Below are 24,475 nucleotides of genomic sequence, written 5' to 3'. Positions count from 1 at the left end.
TCTCCCGTTCATGCTCTGTCTCTCTCTGTCTCAAAAATAAATAAACCTTAAAAAAATAAAAAAATTTAAAAAATAAAGTTTAAAAAAATTGTATTTTATACTTTATCTTTTTATTTTTGATAATCAGTAGTCACTCTTAGCTGTTTATGTCAAGCAAATCATTCACCTTTTCCAGTGTATCATTCACTACACGGGCCTAAGATGCTTTGGAAATGATTAAATGTGTAGCTCAAATATTAACAAGCTTACTTGGAAAATGGAACTTTCAACTGGACATAACTGCTTAGCCTTTATCAGCTCACAAACGAAAGGACAGTTTGCAATTCCCATAAACTGCTTGATCCAAAATACTAATGATACTTCGACTACATACCAAATTCTCGTGGGCATTTTAGTCAAGTGAATGTTCCTAAAAATTTGTGCAATGTCTACCTCATTGCTCTCAAAATAATTAGTATCGAACTGAGACTTTGTTCAGTTCTTCTAACATCCTATGACTGATGTCCACAAGAGCCTCAAGACAAACCTGTTACCCTAAAAACAGTAATCCAACTGAGAGAAATACGATAAGCCTAAAATATTCCTCAATCTCCGCAGTAAGCACACCCAACCCAGAATCCCATATTCAAAAGTTTGGTGTCGATTTGCACAGGGTCTCTGCTGTTATGCTCCGATTCTACCCCTGCTGGGGGCGGAGGACACACAGAACCCTAAGGCCACCTGCACCTTCGAAAGTCTCTGTATCCACCCCCGCCCCCCCCACTTTTTCTTGCCTCGTCCTAGACAATACAGCTTCGATGTGAACAATTTTTCTGTAAATCTTCACGTTTCGGACATATTAGTAACATCTAGTTCTTTCTTTCTTTTTAAAAAATTCTTAATTTTATTTATTGTCCAAATTTACGTCCCAGTTAGTCAGCACATGGTGCAACAATGATTTCAGTAGATCCCTTAGTGCCCCTTCCCCATTTAGCCCATCCCCCCTCCCACAACCCCTCCGGCAACCCTCAGTTTGTTCTCCGTATTTATGAGTCTCTTCGGTTTTGTCCCCCTGCCTGTTTTTATATTATTTTTGTTTCCCTTCCCTTACGTTCATCTGTTTTGTCTCTTAGAGTCCTCATATGAGTGAAGTCATATGATTTTTGTCTTTCTCTGACTAATTTCACTTAGCATAATACCGTCCAGTTCCATCCACATAGTTGCAAATGGCAAGATTTCATTCTTTTTGATTGCCAAGTAATACTCCATTGTATATGTATATGCCACATCTTCTTTATACATTCATCCCTCGATGGACGTCTGGGCTCTTTCCATACTTTGGCTATTGTCGATAGTGCTGCTATAAACACAGGGGTGCATGTGTCCCTTTGAAACAGGACACCTGTATCCCGTGGATAAATGCCTAGTAGTGCAATTGCTGGGTCAAAGGATAGTTCTATTGTTAGTTTTTTCAGAAACCTCCATACTCTTTTCCAGTATGTTTTCCATACTGTTTTCCACTGGTGGCTGCACCAACTGGCATTCCCACCAACAGTGCAAAAGAGTTCCCCTTTTTCCACATCCTCGCCAATATCTGCTGTTTCCTGAGTTAAGTTTAGCCATTCTGACAGGCGTGAGGTGGAATCTCATGGTGGTTGTGATTTGTATTTCCTGGATGATGAGTAATGTTGAGCATTTTTTCATGTGTTGACTGGCCATCTCGATGTCTTCTTTGGCAAAGTGTCTATTCGTGTCTTTTGCCCATTTCTTCACTGGATTATTTGTTCCTTGGGTGTTGAGTTTGGTAAGTTCTCTATAGGTTTTGGATACCAACCCTTTATCTGACATGTCGTTTGCAAATATCTTCTCCCATTCCATCGGTTGCCTTTTAGTTTTGCTGACTGTTTCCTTCGCTGTGCAGAAGCTTTCTATTTTGATGGGGTCCCAGTAGCATTTTGTTCTTTCTCATGTATCTTAACTATTTCTAATGAGTGCCCTCATTTTACGACACCGATGCGTACGAGCAGAATGACCACATATACTCATGTCTATAGGAGGCTTTTACTACCATGTGGTGGTAGAGAACCTGGTCTGACCTGTGGTAAAGTCAGCATGGTGTATTAGAGTGGGAAAGAAGAATATTAGAAGGTTAGGCTAACTTACCATACCATTAACTAGCTCTAAATCTTTGGGACTCGGTTTCCTGATTTATTAAAGTGAGGGGATTAGATTAGATAATCTCCAGTCCTGATTTTAGGTGGGAGTATAAAGATGAGCTGTTCCATACCAGACTTGCACAATTATTTGTAAACCTCTCACGTGTTGTACCGTGAAGTTTTCCACGGCAATCACAGCTCTATACTTTACAAGTGGCTTAACTCTGAAACCTATAAATCAGTACATTTATTTCTGTCATAGTATGTGATTCTACATACGTAAGACAAAAGAGATGTATTTTAACCCTTCCTAAGGGCATAAGTAATTTTTTTAAATTTGTTTTTAATGTTTATTTATTATTTTTGAGAGGGCGGGAGAGAGAGAGAGAGACAGACAGACAGATAGCGTGAGCAGAGGAGGGGCAGAAAGAGAGGGAGACACAGAATCCAAAGCGTGGCTCTGAGCTGTCATCATAGAGCCCGACGCAGGGCTTGGACTCACGAACCGTGAGATCATGACCTGAGCCAAAATCAAGAGTCGGACGCTCAACCGACCGAGCCACCCAGGCGCCCCAGGGTATATAAATAATTTTAAAGATCAAGTCTTTTATCAAAGCCAAATTCTAAAACCCACTAAATAATCAGCAAACTACTTAACCTTTTAAAAAGCTTTATAAGAACAAAAATCCCCACTAAATGGTTTAAAGTTTCTAACCCCTAGTCCTTATTCGATCCAGTTCTTGAGTACAGATCTTTAGAAGACGTGGGCAAATAAAATCACGTAGACTCATTTCCATGTTGCAACAAAATTACCATTTGTACTGTCTGCATCATATCCCACGGAGTTGATGGAGTTGATGCACTATGGTAGTTTTAACCCTTCCCTACTGTAATTAGTCTCTGATGCGTTGAGCTCTGCACAGTGTTGCAGTGAGCACGGCTTCATATACAATTTTTTCCTTCTTCTGAGTTATTTTCTTAGGATAATAAGCTCCCTTCACGGTTTTTGAAGCAAACTGCCAAACCGCCTCGGGAAAAGTCTGTCACTGTATCTTGCCACCCATGTGAACGTAACAGCCTCACATTATACCAGCAAAACGTGAGCAGGCACTTCCTCCCTCTAGTTTTTGTATCCACGTCTCTGATAAACCAGCATATGAAATGCCATCCCACACCACCTACGTACTGCCTCTCTTGACTCGTCCCTGTACTTCCCGATGCCGTGGTGCTCCTTCTGACGTTTCTCTTTGTTGGAGCAGCCTGGGGCCAAAACCTAGACCTCCTTCTCTTTCCCTCGCGGCTCTCGCTTACCTGTTTTTAAGGTGTGCCTGCAGATCACAGCGCTGCATCACATCTTGGCACACTGAAGAAAACGGACACAGCACTGGCAACTTGTCCAGAAGCTTGTGAACCAGAATACTAGACTTCTTACACGACTTGAAGTGCAGCCGTTTCCGGTCCAGCGGACAGAAATCCTTCTCCTGTAAGAAGTTTCTGAGGCACTTGCAGCAGAACGTGTGTCCACAGGGGGTGTCCAGTGGCTGCAGCAGAGGCTGAAGGCAGATATGGCAGACCAGGTCGTCGTCCACCTCGTTCTGGTAATTGTACAGGTGGTTCTCTCGTGTCCAGTGCTGTTGGCCGCATTCGAAGCACAGAGGGTTGAAGGAGGACGAAGAGGTCTGCTCCACGGACACCAGCTCCTCGCTTGTCGTTCCCATTGTGAGTCGACCAAAGCGGTCTCTGTATCTTCATACGTTCGACTTCCGCGTCAGGTGTGGTTCGCTTTCCCGGACGGCGATGTATCTGGCTCAAAGCAGGGTTTTTCTGGACAGACAGAACAAACCAAAAAAGGAGTTACTAGCGATCAAGGCAGGCTGAAAAGTGCCAATACCGGCTGACATCTTTCGTAAAAAAGTAAAGTAAAATAAAACAAAACAAAAATAACTACATCGGGTGATAAATTAGCCATGGAAACCCAACAAGTAAATTAACGAATTTGCCAGCTGGCGAAGAGTGACTTGTGTTGCCCAGTTCTCGGTGAAAACAGAACTTGTGATTAAAAGCAAAGATGCCACCTACGGTGACACATAAGAAAAACTCTTTTACGGACTGAAATCCTCTAGTACTGCACTGCTCAGTGGTAGTTTCTAAAGCCACTTAATCTACGCAGTATGATAATGATGCAAAGTGAGGTATACCGCGCAATGCATTTGCATCTGTCGTCTCAGCCATGGTTCTTCGCTTCTGGTTTTTTTTTTTTTTTTTTTAATTTTTTATTTTTGGGACAGAGAGAGACAGAGCATGAACGGGGGAGGGGCAGAGAGAGAGGGAGACACAGAATCGGAAACAGGCTCCAGGCTCCGAGCCATCGGCCCAGAGCCTGACGCGGGGCTCAAACTCACGGACCGCGAGATCGTGACCTGGCTGAAGTCGGACGCTTAACCGACTGCGCCACCCAGGCGCCCCTTCGCTTCTGGTTTTATGCACTTGCCAGGCAATACCACAGGCTGCCTTTGCAACGTTGTCTCAAAGATAATTCGGTGCCTGTTTAAAAAACGACCTTTGCCCTGCACTGTTTAGAAAATACGGATTTCAAAATACGTACGATTTGAATATTCTCTCCCTGTAGCACAGTTTATAGAAATATACGACCGCGCGGCATACATAAAGAGCATCTGGGCAAACTCCATAAAGTGCAATACTCTTTTATGCCATTAGAGGAAGAGGCCCACTGTAATTCAATTAGATAACATGTGTTATAAATTACGATTCCACCTCCTATTATTCCACACTTCGATTTGTTCTTGCTTACTCAAAGCAGCATTGTGTGTGTGTGTGTGTGTGTGTGTGTGTGTCTCCTCTCCAGCCTTAAGACTCTCATGACGGCCTCTCCCGTTTAGTGCGAGGCTAGTAAGGAATGCTCCCCTCCCCCTCCCCAGCAGCACCCGGGGGTTAAAAATCAACCCCAAAGGCAGCAGCTGTCTATATTCATCTTCTGTAAGTATTTACAGCCTCCAGTATGTGCCAAACACTGAACAAGGAGACGGGAGAGGTAGAGAGAGGACGGTTAAGAAAACTCGTTATTAAAATTCAGTATACTCTAAGAAAGCATCATAAGCATCCTAAGAATGCTGTTACGCGAATACGGAGAGAGATGAATTAGGTGGCATCTAACTCAAGTTTGGCTTTAGAGCCGGAAATACTTTCCAAAGGGGGAGAACGTGCGCTCTGAGTCGGGACAGGGCATGTCAGCCAGACAGAGCCGGGCAAGAGCCTCTCTGCAGTCTCAGGGGCTTCTGAGCACAAGACACGCTTGAGGAGTACGCGGCAGATCAAAATATCCGAGGCCCGACACACTCAGGGCGGGGGAATCACAAAGCTCGGGTCTCCCCGCCCTAAGAACGGAGAGGGTAGGACACCACGTTAATGCTCCCGACATTTGTTTCAATGACGAAATTCTCCTCCCATCACACTTAGGCACTTACTATTTTATTTATTTGGAGTATTTACTAGAGAGACAACATTAACATTTCAACCAAGGTGACAAGAACGGCCATAAATTATGAACGGATGGGACAGGATTCAGAGGGGAGGACTGATCTGCGATCAACTGTTTGTTTTTAAAAATTACTTGACAAAATAACAACAGCAGCAGCCTGTGATCTAGCCTCGTATCAGTACCAACATGAAGAGAGCAAATGCTTCTTGTAACTCACGAGGCTGGTTCTTTACCCTCTGGGCATCTTAACTGGTTAAACATCAGTGCAGGTCTGTGAGATTAAGGGGAGAAACATCATTTGTCCCAGGCAGACAGACCGGGTATCCTACTACAGAATGTACCCAGACTCTTACTCCTGACCCAATTAGCAAGAAAATTCACATATCCTTGGCTCTTCTTTCTTTGTGATAGTGTTTATTCTAATTTTTCTCTTCCTCGGGAAAATATACTGCAATTCTAGCCTCCCACATAATGACTAAGGAAGCATCTCTCTTCAGACTATTATGTTTTAGCTATTTTCTAAGTCTCTACATGACTTTTCGTTCTTTGATTATTTATCACACAATCTTTTCATGTGGAAAAATAACACGTTCCCATTTGAAATACCAAATAACAGCATTATCTCCACCCCCGAAATACCTCTGCTACCATGAAACAAATATTAAGTGAAAAATTATCATGTGGAGATCACTAACATGTGGTCAGCATAGAAATACTGATTAAAGAACTGTGAGGCTGTATAGCATAAGCAGTTAAGGGCACATACTCAAGCCGGTCCATGAGGGTTCAAATCTTCACTCTCGTCACTTACTAGCTTTGTGACCTTCCCAAATGTCTCTGTGTCTGCTTCCTTCTCAGATGGAAAATGGGGGTAATAATAGTGCCTACTTCAAAGGGCTGATAGAATAAATAAGTGTGTGTGTGTGTGTGTGTGTGTGTGTGTGTGTGTGTGTGTGTGTGTACAACAGAGCCTGGCACATAATAGGTGCTATATAAGTATTAGCTATTATTACTATCATTAAAGAAACAAAAGTTCAGACAGATTTTATGATTTGCAAAAAGCCAAACAACTTATAATTACTTGGTGAGAGATAAGGGAGATAAATCTAGTTCTTTCTCGCTTCAAAATAACCCAAAAGTAAATTAAGTAATTATAAGAAAGAAGGGAGGCATTTCATGAAAGCCTTAGTGTATGAATTTTGTAAGGACAAAGGCAGCCTGATCCTGTCTTTCCAATCCCTAATCCCATCCCTCTACTCCCAACCCGGGCAGATGACTTCATTCCTTCTTTGTGTGCAAATCCACTCCAACACCTTATGTACCACTTCTCACACTAACCTATGAGGTCCTTAAGAGCTGGACCTCCCACGGAGGGGCTCAGTAAATGCTCAAAGACCACACAAGTGACAATTTGCTTGAGCACTCTGGCTACATCTAGGTGGCCAGAAGCACATCTATGTTTATAGGAGGATATGTCCGTGTTTACATATACTTTTGATTTCAGATATTCTGTGAGCACAATCTGAAGTATTAAAATACGTTAAATAAATAATAGTCTTAAATATCTTTCATAATACAAAGATAAAATGTAGTATAATGTGTATCTTTACAAAACTACATCATCTGTTTAGCTAATATTCCAGGAAGAGTAAAGAGACAGAAGCTATTAAATCGGCTGGGAATATTACAACACATTTTAAATAATAATCTTGAAAAACAGGCAGTACAATGGAAAGGGGGTGAGAAGGCAGTATTTTCTACCTGATTCCAGTTACAAGTAACAGGCTTGCTCTTCCTGCTGAGACAAGTATATCCTGGTGCATCACAGATACTCTCGGAAGAGCTATGGTTTTTCTTAGTCAATTTGCAAACTCCAAAACTGTGTATTATTCAGATTTCTCCTGAGGTTATTTTTAACTCAGACTGAAGGAATCCTCGGGGTCCCTAACCTAGGAGATCCAGCCCAGGGAAAAAGACAATGAGCTAAGGATTACCAGCACAGTATGGTTGGATGGGAAACTCCTATGGCTCCTTTGACTCATCAGCGCCGAGAGGCTCAGACTCTCCTTACGTGTCCTTCGGGCAAACTCCTACTTAGACTACTTGCTCTGTCGAATCCCTTCAGCCTCCTTCCTGGTCTCGGGGACATCTCCCTTCCCTTATGACCTTGCTGCTCTTTACACATACCTTCATTTCAGCAATTACAACATTTGCCTTCTTGTTTATCTGTCTTCTCAGCTCTCTGAGGGTAAAGATAGTATCTTCTTTATCTCTTGTATTCCCCATTCTTGGCACATATTATGCACTAAAAAAAAAATTTGTTCTCAGGCTCATGCTTGAGCCTGAAATGTTCAAGAGTCCTAAAATGTATAATATTGCTATATAAATATATAGGAGAAAACCTTGCACGTTTTTTTATTCACGGCACTGCAAAGCAGTCAACATACTGGACCCTGCTCTATGACTACAGAGAATAAGACATTACTTCCTTTAGCCTTTAAAAGTCTGAGAATTTTAAAAAGTTATTTTCTTACCTGATGCTATCAACACAAGAAACTTTTCTTTTTTAAAATTTTTTAAATGTTTATTTATTTTTGAGAGAGAAAGAGCAGGGGAGGGGCAGAGAGAGACGGAGACATAGAACCCGAAGCAGGCTGGCAGCACAGAGCCCGATGCGGGGCTCGAACCCATGAACTGTGAGATCGTGACCTGAGCCGAAGTTGGACGCTCAACAGACTGAGCCACCCAGGCGCCCCTGAAACTTTTCTTATTGTATATGCTACGGACCAGTTTTGACAACCGCCTTCGTACAAGGCAGTGGATGTCAAACTTTTACACCTAAGAAACCCTTTACCCACTCTGGACAAGTCTGGCGGTTTCTTAAAGAACTAACGTGCAGCTACTGTTCAGCTTTTTCCAGAGAAATGAAAACTTACATTCACTCGTTAGCCTGTGCATATTTATTTGCAATGGCCCCCAACTAGAAACAACCCAGACATCCTTCACCGGGTGGGTGGGTAAACAACCATGGTACATCTGTACTACAGAACAGTTCTCAGCAATAAAAAAGAATGAATTATGATTGCTACACACAACCTGGAATTATCTCCAAAGAATGATGCGGAGTGAAAAAAGCCAGTCCCGAAAGGCTGCATACATTATTCCACTTAGATAATATTCTTGAAATGACAACGCAATTAACTAAAATCTTGAAATATTCATTTGTTAATAAAACAACAAACCTGTTACCTGTCGAGGTTCTTATGAAAAATAACATTTCTTTTTCCAAAACAAAAAATACAGTGAGAAGAGAGGCAGTTGTTGTTCACCTCTGCAAACCTGGAGTCTCAAATCTGTTTCTGTTCTCAATCTGTTGTGAGATCACATGCATCCTCTGGAAACTCCATTAGACACTCATCAGAGAATGATGGTGGAAAAGGCAGATAATGTTTTAGCATCACTGGGGAAACAGTTTTGACCTCGTGGGCCCAATGGAAGAGAGTAAGGGATCCCGGGTCACACTGTGAGAACGAGTACAGAGCACTGATGGGTTCTGACAGTCTTCTTTCACAAGAAGTACCAGTCAATAACCAGCACGACTTTCAACGAAGACACAAACTCAAAAAGGTAAATTGTTGAGATGAGCCTACACTGGGGGCGTCTGTCTTTCCTGGAATAAAGTTCCTTTCCCAGAGCCTTTTCCTACTGCAAGAAGCAGGTCTTATTTAGCTGTACAGAAATGCTTAGCATACTCTATGACAGCCTTACATAAATCCTGTTCTTAAATTAATCAAAACTTATTTCCTATTCCGTGTCGCCAGGAAAACGACCAAAGAGCAGTTTCCAACAATTCCACATATACGATTCTCTCGTTTTTCTATATAAAGCTGTAATTCAGCACACTTAGCTATTCGTCTCTCTCTTCCTGTGGTATTTGAAAAACCATTTTAAAATTCTTAAGATGCAAAATATAAATTAAAAAATAAAACATAAAGTTCTCAAGGTGCCACTTGTAGTTATATGTACCCTATTTAATAATCCAGAAAATTAATAAGGTGAGCAGAAAATGCTAGAAGCTATGAAACTTAGGCTCTAAGCTCTACGCCAGCTGGGTAACTAGGTCACTACGTAATTAATTCTTTCATTCACCAAATGTTTATCCAACGTCTACTATTTGTTAGTATATCATATATATTCCGAAGCCTTGGCTTCCTGCGTATAAACTGTCAGCTTCTCCTAAATACTAATTGATCTCTCTCTCTCTCACACACACATGCACGGAGTTAAACGTAGACCTAAAATTCTTGTGATTCTTTTTTCATATATAACCAAATACTTAGTGATAGGTCACAGTTACCTTTTAGTCCACACATTTGTTATTGCTTCTGTTAATTTCAATATCTTATCCTATGAAATGGAGGTTAAATTGTGGCTAGCAGAGAATGAACAAGTCTCAAATGTCCGTCTACCTTTAGTCTTCTAATTTTGAACCGTTAAGCTATACTGACAAACTTTCAAATGCGGAAAAAAAGATAAAGGCCAAAACCAAACTGCATTACCTTCCCATTTCCTACAGGCCCAGATAGTGATACTAAAGCTGTATTTTATTTTATTTTTAATGTTTATTTATTTTTGAGAGAGAGAGAGAGAGAGAGAGAGAGCGAGCAGGGGAGGCGCAGAGAGAGAGGGAGACACAGACTCCGAAGCAGGCTCCAGGCTCCGAGCCGTCAGCGCAGAGCCCGATGCGGGGCTTGAACCCACGAACCGCGAGATCGTGACCTGAGCCAAAGTTGGAGGTTTAACCAACTGAGCCACCCAGACGCCCCCGAAAGCTGTATTTTAGAAAGTCCTACTAAATTATGTTACCTTAGAGTAGTTTAAAAACAGAATTGATATAAAACTATTTTGAAAAAGAAACTTACCATATGGAATGCTAAACGTGTCTGGACGGCTAAGTATCCAGGCAAACCTCTGCCAGTAACGAAAGACCTCTGTGGAAAGAACTTTATTCCAGGGAAGATAGACTCCTGCAACACGTGGGCTCTTCCCACCTGCACTCCTTACCAGCCAGCTGAGTTGGGGCAATGTCTAACATCTTGGTGTCACAAGTTCCCAAGTGTTGCACATACCTGAACGATGCAGGGTAGGTGGTGAGAGGGAGCCACCGTTTTTACTGGTTCGGTTTTATCTCAGACTTGACCTGCTGGGTATCATTTAGATGCTTCTTTCTATTACCTTCAAAGGCAAGTGTCCTGATTTTATTAAATTAAATCATCTGTGCTCTTCTAAAGGATGAAAACTTTCAAACATTTAACTTCCTGCACAGTTTTAAAATGCAGAAAACACTTGTTTTCAAGCGACTGATAAATTCTTAACTTGAAGGTCTTTTCAAAAATGCCTAGCTTCAGTGATCGTGGATCGCAACTTCTCCACTCACTCTCAATTACCCAAGGGAGTGAAAAGCATCAGAAGAGTCCGGAGTTAGAGTTTGCAGCGTTTGAGGTCTGGGTTCAAAATCTGGCCCTCTCACTCACTCAGTAGCAACGTGATGCCGTGACGTGCACAGCACTTAAACGTCTATAAATCTCAGGCTCCTAGTGTGTAAAACAGCGATGGTATTTTGCTTACAACATAGGACGACTGTGAAGCTAAAACTGTTACAACAGCCAGAAAGAGAAAGCAAGTATGACAGGGAAGGCACAGCGCTGGGAGGAGCGTGGCTTTCTAGGTGGAGCCATCAGCCAAAAAGCTCACTGTGAAGGTGGCACTTCAGTTAAAACCAAAAGGAAGTAACTGGAAGGCCACGCAGGTATCTGGTATAAAGACGCCTGTTCCAGACGAATGCAATAAATAGTAAGCATAAAGGCCTGGAGGGGAGAACGTGCCAGGCGTGTTCAGTGAACAGTAAAGAGGCCAGCGTGGAAGACATGAACAAGGCAGACAGAAGAAAACGGGTCAGAATGGTAACTGGGGCTAACTACATCTTGCGGGCTTATGGTACAACTTCAGCTTTTACTCTAAGTACCTCCACAGGATCGCTGTGGCTGCTATGCTGAGAAGAGGCCAAAGGTAGAAGCAGTTAGGAGCCTACTGAAACCGTCTAAGCAAGAGATGACTGTTGTAAGAACCAGACGGACATGACTGAGATAATGAGAAGCAACTCCGTTCTGGACGTATTCTGAAGACAGACCGATATGATTTGCCAAAGAATAAGATGAGCGTGTGGGCTGATAGGGGGCGGGGGGGGGGTTAGAGGTCAAAGGCGGGGGGTAGAGGTCAAAAATGATTCCAAGGTGTCTGGTCTGAACTGGAAAAAGAGAATGAACGTCACTGAGATGCAAGTCTGTAAGAGGGTAGCTTTAATGGCTATACTCACGTTTGAACATCTTAAGTTTGATATGGCTATCAGATCTCCAAGTGGAGACTCTGAGTAGGCAGCTAACTACACCGCCCGGCTCAAGAGGGAGGATTGGGCCGGCGATACAAATTTAGGAAGCATCAGTGTATGGAAAGCCATCAGACAGGAAAAGATCCCCAAAGGAGAGTGGATGAGTGGTAAGTGGCAACGAAGTCAGCAGACTGAGTCCTAGGACATTCCAGTACTATGAAGAATGGGCGATAAGGGGGGGACCAAACTGAAGGGGAGTGGCTGTCAGGGTAGGAAGGAAATCAGGAAAGCATGGTGTGCAGAAACCAAATAAACCAAGTGCTTCAAGGAGGAGGGAAGAATTGACTGTGTTAAATCCTGCCGGCAAGTAAAATAAGATTAGGACTGAGTAAGCCTTGGATTTAGCAACACGGAATTCACCAGTGACCTTGATCCAGAGTTTTGGTGGAATGAGCGCAAAAGCTTCCTGGAAAGAGTTCAAGAGAAAATTGGAAGACAGCAATTAGAACACAGACAGTTCTTTTCAGAAATTGTGCCAAATGGAAAAGGGGGAAAATCTCGAATCCTGGGATGAACTAGAAGACTATCCGAGGTGATAGCACGTCCTGCTCCTTAACCAAACCTCCATATGTACCAGTTTATTACTGTATTTACACACAGCCTTAACTCCTTGCTCCTTGCAACAGACCTCCTCCTTCCCGATCTGCAGATGACCTTCCCTCTACCTGGGCTCCATATCCCATACCCTTGTCAATCTTTGTCAGTTTTCTCCTCTCTCTCCCACCTCTAACTCTCTCCCCTCCCCATAAAGGCAGTTCACGTCTCCACAGTTTTAAACGTGAAAACGGGAGATCTGTCGACTATTACCGCTTCCCCCACCTTCATTTCACCCCCAGTATTTCTGGAATGTGAGACCATGAGTGCAATCTCCAATTTTTTACACAAAGAGCTTCCAATCTCCAGCAGCCCAAGACTGCTTTTGCGGTCTGAAGTGTCTAACTGCCAGACCTCCTGATCACTTCTCAGGGCCAGCTTCCGCTTTACCTCTCTGTAATTGACTAATTCCTCTCCTTGAAACTCCTTGCTCCCTGGGCTTAAATTATACCAGTCTGTTCTGGTTCTCATCCAATGTACCACTGTTTTGTGACAGCCTTGCAGTTATTTCCTTTAGGCAAATGCTAAGAAAGTAAGGTTGCCAGGCCCAGTGAAAAAGTTTCTGATTTATGTTACTAAACTGCCCTCCCAGAGAGCCAACAAAATTCTGGCTCCTACCAGCAATGTATAAGCATGCTAACTTCTCTCAAACTGTTCTAATCCTGGTTAATTTTATTCTTTTTTAATTTTTTTTTTTTTTTAACGTTTATTCATTTTAGACACAGAGAGAGACAGAGCATGAATGAGGGAAGGTCAGAGAGAGAGGGAGACACAGAATCTGAAACAGGCTCCAGGCTCTGAGCTCTCAGCACAGAGCCCAATGCGGGGCTCGAACTCACGGACCGCGAGATCATGACCTGAGCCGTAGTCGGTCGCCCAACCGACTGAGCCACCCAGGTGCCCCAATTTTATTCTTTTTAATATTTATAAATCTGACCATTGAAAATACAAGTGTAACGTCTCATTTTTCCTTTAATTTGCATCTCTTTGGCTGTAGCTAACTTCATATGATTATTAGCCTTAATTGTCTTGTGAGGGGCTCTATATCCTTGGCCCCATTTTTTTTCTATTGAATTTTAGTCTCTTTCCTGGTATGAACTCCATATATTAAGATAAAAGCTCTTTATCAGATCATAATTTCTTTTCCCAGGCATCCCGTGGGCCTGTGTGCCCACTGACATAAAGAAGTTGTCCATTTTCATGCAAACGAGTACATTTTTCCCTTTAAACATCCTTCCACTACTCTTACCCCTCCTCCATAATAAGATGAGATAAAGATATGCCTCTATTTTCTTTATTTGTATAGTTTTTAATAAAATGGCTACCATTTGTTCCGAACACACTCTGAGAACAGATCTACCTTTATTTTTCTCCCAAGTTATTAAATAATTGTCTCAGTTCCTGTGTATCTGACTCACACTTATGTTCAAAACCCATGTCATTATTTCCCTCTAGATGATCCTATTACCACACTTCCTAATGGCACTTCTAGACGCCCAGTACCCTTTGACTAGAACCAGAGAATCCTGTTTCTCTCCCTCTCTGCCTCATTTTCCACCCCCCAGTCACCAAGTTCCCACCGATTTCCCCCTCCAGAACATGGGACTTGTGCGTTCTCTACCCTCCATCCCCACCACTCCTCCCAGAGTAGGCCACATGGCTTGTCGCACCTGTCGTCTTACTAATCCCTCGACAGGGATCCCAGTCCTGTTCCTCCTCAACTGTCCACCCCTTACAGCACCAGCATCCCCACAACGGTGATCTTCTTTTCTTCACACCCTTCTGTAGGCTCCGACTGCTACCACAAAGCGAAAGCCAAATTCTTCAGCTACCGAAACCTTCTACATCTGCCTCCTTTCACGTTTCACCTCCTGACACGATTCTACACATTCCACCCTCTGGCTGCGCCAAACTACTTACAACTTCCTGACCTCAGCAAGTCCTCTCTCCACTTGGAAGGCCCTCTCCTGCCTTGCTGAGCTGCAGAGCCCCTGTCCACTTAATGGCCAGTTCAAGTGAACCCTCTGCTACAAAGCTCTTTTCTCATCCACCCAAACAAAATCACTCGTCCTGTCCCTTATGCCGCCATTTTATTATGACTTCATTCGCTCCTCACCGCTGTGGTAAAAGCAACCACTTGCCGGCATGCGTCTGCCCTACAGGACCTCCCTTAAAGGTCAAGTACCGTGTCCTGCATCGCAGCTGCCTGCACGTGGTTAAGAACAATCTCAGGACTGAGAGAGAGAATGCTTTCACCTGCCTCACCAAATCTGGACTCCACCTCTAGCGTTTTTATTCCTACTGCCTCTGCTCTAAATCAGGTCCCCGTTACTACTGTAATCATACCTCCTGTGTCTCATTGCACTTCCCCATCACAAAAGGTGATTTCATAGCGGACGAGGATTCTATCGTTTCTCTCCAGGAAAAAAAAAAAAAAAATCTCTTTATAGAAGAAAGGCCTAGTGCCTTAACAGGGTATGTCTGACTCTTATTGCCACCCCTAAGCCTCCAAACTCTGTGTTCTAGCCAGAAGCTTCTTCAAACCCCTCACTGAGCACGTATGTCATACCACTATGCGTCCAGGGACTGCTAGTTTGTCTCTCTTCTCTGACAGGATCTTCCAGCCTCTCTCCTTCCTTTCTCTCCCTGACCTCCACCTCGCCTCACCTACTCCGTCCCGCTGCACCCCCAACATCACACTCCCCTTACTCGTCCCGCCAATTTCCTAAGCCTCTGCCCTGTTACGTTACAGACTTCCTTATCTTCTTAAATGGAAAATACTAGCCATTAATGTTTACCCAATGATTCATTAATATACATACCCGTGATTCTTCCACAAAGAGCTCTCCGACCATCTCAACTGCCACTTCCCTTAAATGTTTGTCACCTGTTACTTCTCTCTCACACACATACCCACACTCGTAGTTTGTGGCTACTAATCTGCTCTCGGTTGGGCATTCACATACCCCCACTCATTAGGAACCATATGTGAAAAGCAGCCAGGCCTGGCGAGGCTTGGGAAAAAACCACCACAAGGTACGTGGCTTCAGTGAAGCCATCTGGACACAAACGGTTATGGTTCCAGTGAAATAAATCACTCTATCCAAATGTAGAAGTGGGTCGTTCATAAACCAAAATGCCAACATTTTAAGGTATCATTGAAACGTAAGTGCCAAACAGATCAGGCATAAGGGATCAGGTTTTTACTTGTTTGGTAAGCCTCTCACTCTGGATTTTATATATACACATATATACTTTTATATATATTATCTGGATTACATACATACGTACATCCCTTTGGTGGTGTCTGCCATGACAGCATTACCATGTGTCTCCTCAAATTACTCCTGTAACATTTTACACTTTACAGATATACAGGTTAGTTGTACTTGTAAATTTTACCTAGGAGATTTGGCATTTTCAGATACAATCTGGGGCAAGGAATTACAGGGAGATGAAAAAAATCAAATCATACTGCAGAATAGGGTTACTTCTGGGAATTTTCTTTAAATCTATTCTTAAGTAGGAGATGTAGATTCCTGCTCAGTTTCTCAAAGACTCACAGTTTTTGAACTCGTCCTTAAATATTGGGCTTTTTTGCCCTCTAGCTAAACATTATGAAAAGCTTTTAAAAAGTGTAATAATTACCATTAGATATTTCAGTGGTTTTATTAATATCGAAAGACATTTTAGACAGAGACAATCTAAGAAACAAGAGATTTCACAATTCTTTTTTTTATTATTAAAAAAAAATTTTTTTAACGTTTATTTATTTTTGAGAGAGACAGAACGTGAGTGGGGGAGGGAAGGAGACACAGAATCCGAAGCAGGCTCCAGGCTCTGAGCTGTCAGCACAGAGCCCGATGCGGGGCTCGAACCTATGAGCTGTGAGATCATGACCTGAGCTGAAGTCGGATGCTTAACCAACTGAGCCACCCAGGTGCCCCAAGATTTCACAATTCTTAATGGTTCCTATATCCTAGCCCTAAATAACACCCCCAGAAAAATCTAATGGTTCTGTTGAAAACAAAAACTTAAAATTTAGAATTACACACACACATACACATGCTACAATTTGACGGTCATTTTCTACTCCAACATTTTATATTGTTGCTTCTTTCTTCAAATTTATTATAATTTTTTACTTTAAAAATATCTGTTGCTTAGTAGTCTAATATGGGAATCTACCCCGTTTCTAGAAGCTATTTGATTTAATCTGAGTTAATCTATAAACTATTCTATACACACATACATAAATACTAACACTTTCAGAAAAGAAACCCAGAAAGTTGGATAGATGTTCGGTATAAGCTAATAACAAAATAAATTAAGCAGAACAATATTTTTACACAATTACGGAGCCGAGCCTTCTGTCTTTTCCCTTGATGTACTACATATATTCAGAGTTCATCGTAACACTTTAGAAATGTTTCTTCACTTTTAAGAATGCCTATAGTGTTTTGACCAGTAGGAAACCCAGTTTAGGAAATACGAAAAATAACCGTATTTCCTAAGGTTTTTAGTTAAGAAATAGAGAAATTTAAAAATTATACTTCCCTTTAACAATTTTTAAATGAATTCACATAACAAGCAATTATAAAGTAGTCAATAAGCACCTTATATTTATAGCATTTCTTGTTATTAAGTACATCAACATATGGCATAAACAGCTCAGTACCATATGCTTATTACTTCTTCTGGATGCTGTGTCCTTCTAGCTACATTTTTGCAGTAGTTGGAGAAGTACAATAATGCACTTGAAAAGCACTGTGTTGTGTTGTACATATTATGTATACGGGGGAGTGAAATATTAATCATATAACAACTTGTAGTCTTACTACAATTACATTAAGGATATGTACATTGTTTTTAAAGTAGATGAAATGCTATGAACTACTCAAACGTAAACAGCAAATATTGTCTGTAGTGTGCTAATTAATCATTGAAAAGGGCAGTAGAGGAGTCAGTCTTCACACCATATAATTCACAAATGCCCCAGACTCCTAATATCAAATTTCAAAGTTAAAGGAGAAATGAAAAAGATATAAAAATGATATTTCTGAGTATATTAACTTCTGATGAGAAAAGGAGTTAATATAAATTAATTATTGATTTTAAAAGTATTCTCCCTCAAACACTATCATCTTCTAACTACCTAATCTGCTCAGGCAATTGTCTTTTTTTTGGGGGGGGGGGGTTGGGGGGAGAGACTAAATACGTTTATCATTTAAAAATATCTACTTAAAAATGTTTAAGCCACACATTACACTAATTTACATCAGTTAATTATAAATCATTGTTAAACTGGTCAAATAAAAAAAAGTAGCTACATTAGACTTAATATATTTATCCTTTAATTTAAAACATAACATCCAGAACGTTAAAAGCAGTGATGGGGACCACAAGTGACTACTTTCTAAAGTTTTCTAAAACGGCCATGTATAACTTATAAAAATCAAGTTCACTTGTTTATTTAAGAAGGCATAGTCTTCAAATTAATAGAATAGTGTGCAAAATTGATAAATGAAGGGAAAGAAAGAAAATAAGAGTACCTACATAGGAATGAGGCATGTGAGGACAGGTATCCTTAGCTTCTTAGCAAATTTGCAGGTTTCCTACAATTCAATGGTGGGAACGTGACATGGGCACAGCATAAAGATCTTCAGAATCTCTTAGCGTTATTATTCCCTTCCATATGCTAAATATAAATGTCGAGATTACACTTTCTTGAAAGTGGAAGATTTCAGTACCCTATCCCCATGAGGCCTTAAAAGGGAGCTAGTTAGACCAAGAGGATTCCAGAGCTGGGGCGACTGGGAGGCTGTCAGTTAAGCATCTGACTCTTGATTTCAGGTCAGGTCAGGATCCCCTGGGGATCCATTGAGCCCCATGTTAGCTTTGTGCTGAGTGTGGAGCCTGCTTGGGATTCATCCATTCTCTCTCTCTCTTTCTCCCCCTCTCCCTCTCACACGTGCTTTCTCTCTCACTCTCTCTCAGAAAATATATATACATTAAAAAAAAAAAAAAAAAAAAAAGAGGATTCCAGAGGAAAGGGGTTAAATAAAACAGCAACTTCCTGTTACAGGAAATCCCTATGTCCATAAACGCACTCACCCAGAGACTACCACCCCAAAGAAGCCAGACATGTGAATTTCAACAGGGCCTATCCCTCCATGCCTCCCAGGATAAATAACTGAAGCCTCAGAATTCCACCGAACACCAGTGAAAATTAATAAAGGGAAAGCTCACTAAGTAGAGTGAGGAGGCCAAAAGTAGGAGCCATACCACTCACTGGTCAATTACAGGAAGAACCGTCAATTACAGACTACAACAGAAGAATCCTTAACAGGAAAGACTCATCAACTACAGGCCCCAACAGGAAAAGATGGACACCGCATCTCCTACAAGGAATCAGCTACTCCAGCAAGTCAGCCAATGAGAAACCATCATCACCCTGAACTCTAGCTTTTCTCCAAGGGACTTTTGTTCAAAACAACCCCTCCCAACTTCCTCCTCCTTCTCCATACAATAACGTTCCTCTCCTTTGTGGGGCTTGCCTATTGTTTTGCCAAAGCTTGTATGTCCTGAATTAAAATTCTCTGCTATTTCTGAATAAACCCATTTTTGCTGTTTTATTTTTAAGGTTAACACATATGAGAGTACAAAAAAGAGCTCATTCAGTTGTATCTCAGCTTTTTACATGAAAGGGACTCATTAGCCTGTGGAATTCTATCTGTAACGTCCCTAAGACCAAAGGGTCTTATTTTGACCCTCTCCATCCCAATGAAGAGCCTACCAGTCAAACAGTTGTTAATCAACTCAAAACAAGTAAGCACCATTATTCTATGCCCCTATAATCCTATACTTCACCAACTAACTTTTCAGCCTCTTTACATCTCAGATATAACTGCAACCATCTACTGTTACTATTTTTGGACCATTCTAATCCACTTAGCACCTATCCCAATCTGCTCACCACCAGAGATCCAATGACTCATAATTAATTTAATTCCTCCCCATTCCTCCATTTCAAATACAGGTTTCCCCCACTATCTGGACGTGGAGCATTCCAACGCAATCTTCTGTACGTAGAAATGGCATAAAGCAAAGAAGCGATCACCATTAGTTTATGTGGAAAAAATGCGGGCCATTCCTGTACCCCCAAATAACTTCTCTTAGGCTTTTCTGATACCTTAGGACACATCTTGCCGACAGATGCACAAATTAAGCCGAGACAAAGCACAGAGGCTCACACAGTTCAGAGCTGTGGTGGCTTGACGGCAAGATGTTGAGTGCAGCTCTCTGGGAAGGGGTGTAGGGCCACTATGGCTAATCCAGATGTGCGCTGTCCCTGGTAATTGCTCATGCAAAACAAACACTGAGTGCTATTTTCTTCACCTTTCTTTCTTTCTTCCTTCCTTCCTTCCTTCCTTTCTTTTTTTGTAAAAGTAAAAATCCTCTTTGGATTTCTTTTGGTTAGTGAAAACAAGTACTCTTGAAGTCCTTTGTCAAAGCAAAATGGCGGAACATGAACTTTTGAAGAGCGGGGAAACCTGTCATTTTGCCTGAGAAACTACTGTTATTAATAAAATATACACATATATAAACTTACTCATGAGAGCTTCAGTTAAGCATGAGAGAGCCAGTTTTCCAAACGTAAAGGTGTTATTCCATGTCTATTTTATGCCATGTTAAATAATTCTACCCATACACAGAACACAAGGAAATTTATGGCTTTTGAGAAATGCATTCATCTTTTCAAAATATTACCTGAGGATATTGCTTCTGAATGGATCTAGAATTTTATGGCCACAGATATTATTCTGCAGCCTTTAATTTAATTTTTAATTACATTATTTACATTAATCTTTAATGTATTAAATTATATCTAACAAATATTTACTGAGTGCCTGCTATGTGCTGGGCTGTGTACGAGGCAAATAAAGCTGAGTACGTAATCCACAATTCTACTGATCGAACACATTTAAGTCTCCATTTTCAACCTATATATTTCACAATAGTTTTTAAGAGAACAAATTTGATCAAAACTGGAAATAACAACAAACGAAAAGTTCAGTTGTATTTGTGGCTCTTGGCAGATAAAATGTTCTCAATGCACATTCTCTTCATTTTAATTCATTTCATTAGAATGTGAAAAGCAGAGGCACACATTAAGTGCCCATAAAAGGAAAACTCTTGGCTTAGAGAACAGTCTTAAAGGTAAAAAATCCATTACATAAATATATTTTCAACTAAGTATGATTTATATAATTATTTGTACTTATAGATTGTGAGGACGCCTTTTAATCTACATGGGTACCGAAGAATCTAGTCCACAGAGGTTACAGATTATTTAGCTAGATCAACTGTATATCTAAAAACAAATTCTAATAGAAAAGATGGTGAAAAGGAAAGGACCCGCTGGAGGGATGTTAAGCTTACAGGCAGCTCCAGAACCTTAGATCAATGGTATTTCATAAACTTTATTTTCTTAGTCTTTTCTCTCCTCATCTCTGTCCTTCCCTTCCTCTATTTCGATATCACATTTTCTACCCTTACCTGTCTTTTCTTTTTCCAACAAAATCTAAGGAAAATAAATCGACAAAGTGATTTGTATCCAATTTATGAAAATTAATACATTACTTTGTTCTGAGGACATCTGCACGTAACAGAAGACAAAATGAAACATTAAAGGAACACATCTAATTAATTTCAGGTACTTCCAAAGAAATGGATCTGAGAGGAGCTGACTTAACAAGGAGACTTTCCCAGCATACCCCCAGTATCATTATACACTGGCTAGATGCCTCTTTGCAAAGTTTAACTGGCTGGCAGGAGAGTCTCTCACAGAGGGACTCAGACCTTCCTCCCTTAAATAGGTATTTTTCCCTCAAAAGTAATCAGGCTTCTGTCAGCCTTCAGGCAAACTCTAGATGATGGCTAGAGGGAAATGATGTGAATGGGTCTGCGTGTCAGGGGAGAGGACTATGGCAGCGGGTCTGGTACAGGCAAGGGGATATGGCAATAATGTAGGAAGGCAAAACAGAAAGTGACTGCAATGGTCAAGATGAATGGTAATGAGAACTTGAACTAATGTAATGAGTAGCAACGGTCAAAAGAGGGGTGGATTTGGGCAACACTTTAGGATGTTCAAAAAAAAAAGGCGAGAAGCCGGAGGGTAAGGAGTCGGCATATCAAAACCAGCACAGACATATCAAAGAAAACAAAAGCTATACGTGAACTTTCCTTGTATTTCCCATCAAAATACAACTACACTCCCTGTAATTCAAGGTTAGCTTCTCAGTCATAAATATAAGAGTTTCCTGATATTGCCCAAAGCCCAAATATAATGACCTATTTAATATTTTACTCTGTTAATTACCTTCTGTTGAGGAAGAAAACATCTTTCAAGATTTACCAAAAATGCCCATCATCAGGAGGAGGTGGAGTCTTAGGCTGTCACCTTCTGCTTGGAACAACAAAGGCACCGGGCTAGACAATCAGCAAGCTTGTTCCGCCTCAAACATTTCAGCACAGCCCTGGGTAGGGATTGGGGGGTGGGGGGTGGGGCAGTGGGACAGGGTAGTGTGGAAGAAGGAAGTTTCGCCACTGTTGAAAACTAAAACACAAAACCACCATGGTAAACACCTAGGGCCCGCCCTGCCTGAAATTCAAGGCCCAATATGCTACAGAAAAGCACAGTTTAGCCAGAAAAAGATTGAGAGGTAGTCAACTAAAATGAGAACAAGTGAAAAGAACTAGAACACGGGGACAGGACAAAATAATTAGGACTTTTTGTGGTTAAACAACAGGGACAGGACTGATGTCATGAAGAGACAAATAGTGTAAATTAAACAGGGATTAACTCATGAGAGCAATTTTGACATAGAAAAAAGCAATGACGGACGAGATCATCGTATTAGCTGATATTCATCAAGTGTTTACTTTGTGTCAGACATGTATTAACCGAGATGGGGAGTGAACAGATTTAATCCTCAGGAGTCTGGTATCATCATTAGCAGCAGCAACCTCATTTTTCAGATGAAGAAGCTGAAAATAAGAAATATTCAGTAACTTGCCCAAGATGCCAAAGTGAGTAATTGAATATGATTCAAAGCAGGCAGTCTGATTCCAGAGCTTTAATTTTTAAAGGATATACACTTAAAATAAATACGTGGAGGTTGCACAAACCAAAATATGTACATACTCATCTACATAGATACAGATATACACACACACACACATGTATGTGCATATAGATAAATGGATGATAGACTCACAGGGAAATTATTTATCTTCTGTTGTTAGTTAGCATTATGGACACTAATGGCCAGAAGACAATACACACTGTTACTTGTATAAGGGCCAAAATGCTAGATGGGCCTCATTTTTTATTCTCACAAGAATGTCTCAGAATTTTAAAAAAATTCGTTTTTATTGTTACTGTGATAAGATGGGGTCTTTAAAAATCAACATTCCTTTTTACATCCGCACAATTCAAGTGACTTTTTGCTTCATCATTCCGATATCAAAATCAACTTGAATGAACATAAAACTCAATTAGCATCTCAATTTTTGAGCTGTCCATCCATATCGAACAGCTTCTTGGAAAACATTCACTTATATTTACCATGGGGCATAAAAGTTTTACAAAGTTCTGAATGTAACCTTCGTATATAAAAGGATATATAGGGGTGCCTGGGTGGCTCGGTCGGTTAAGCGTCCGACTTCGGCTCAGGTCATGATCTCACGGTCCGTGAGTTCGAGCCCCGTGTCGGGCTCTGTGCTGACAGCTCAGAGCCCGGAGCCTGTTTCAGATTCTGTGTCTCCCTCTCTCTCTGCCCCTCCCCTGTTCATGCTCTGTCTCTCTCTGTCTCAAAAATAAATAAACGTTAAAAAAAAAAATTTTTAAAGGATATATAAAGAAATGTTTTAACCATGCTTACAGCTTTCTTCCTGGGCCTTTAAGGTATAAAAGGAAACTTCGTGTTCTCTCCGCTGCAACGATGCTGTCATCCAAGGCCATCTACTCCTACCTCTTAAATAAATGTCTCAAGATCTGGAACCCACCTGCTTTCTTATCAGTGGCTCTGACTTGTAGAAGTAATTTTGGATGTGAATGCCTCCACCCCTGCTAGCATCCTGAATGCAATCTGAACTTCTGATTCCTGATAAGACAGGTTCACTTATGTTACAGGCACTATAATTATGTTCTAACTACGTAAAGGTGTATTAGTAAGACTTACTAACCAAGCATTCATTAGAAAAGAAAATAAGTGATAGACAATACAATGAAAATACACAAAGTTATCTGGTAGAAACAGAACAGCGCTCATGCTTTACAACTCTTCTAGAACTGTCCAGCAAACTATTTTAATGGAAAGGAAGACCTTCAAAAGATTACTGGGGAAAAGTGAGTACGTAACAACTCTCCCCCAAATTAAATTTTTACATTTTAGATCTCAAAGTCAAGAGACGTATCTAAAAATTTAAACTTCTGCGCCTTGGTTAACAATGGTAGCAGCAAATGTCACCCACAGAGTATTACAGCAACCCCAACAATCTTGGCTGCTGTTTCCATGGAAACAGTCGACATGAAGAAAACCTAACAGTAGAACACTGGTATTTAAAAAAAGAAAACACTTGCTTTTGTTTCCCCCTATCAGTTAACTAACATAGCATATAACAGGTACCTAAATTAGGCGCTAGAAAGTTCATGATTCATTCAACAAACATTTGCTGGTCATAGGCTGCGTGCCAGGCACTGTGGCAGGGGAGAGGGTTACTGTGGAGATCTAA

At 41.1% G+C, this 24,475-nt stretch overlaps 1 protein-coding gene across 3 annotated transcripts in view; it reads right to left on the bottom strand.

The window, feature by feature from the left end:
* Positions 1-24,475, bottom strand: part of LNX2 (ligand of numb-protein X 2) — a 79,313-nt gene that overhangs the window by 32,537 nt on the left and 22,301 nt on the right. For all 3 annotated transcript variants that reach the window (XM_060637469.3, XM_060637470.3, XM_081795434.1), the window contains exon 2: positions 3,447-3,959. In XM_060637469.3, coding sequence (XP_060493452.3) covers positions 3,447-3,853 — 407 coding nt within the window. In that variant the 5' untranslated portion in view covers positions 3,854-3,959. The remainder of the gene's footprint in view (positions 1-3,446; positions 3,960-24,475) is intronic.

The sequence above is a fragment of the Panthera onca genome, chromosome A1, assembly GCF_046562875.1.
Source record: "Panthera onca isolate mPanOnc1 chromosome A1, mPanOnc1 haplotype 2, whole genome shotgun sequence".
NCBI classification, from domain to species: Eukaryota; Metazoa; Chordata; class Mammalia; order Carnivora; family Felidae; genus Panthera; species Panthera onca.
This window is presented reverse-complemented; position numbering and strand designations above follow the sequence as displayed.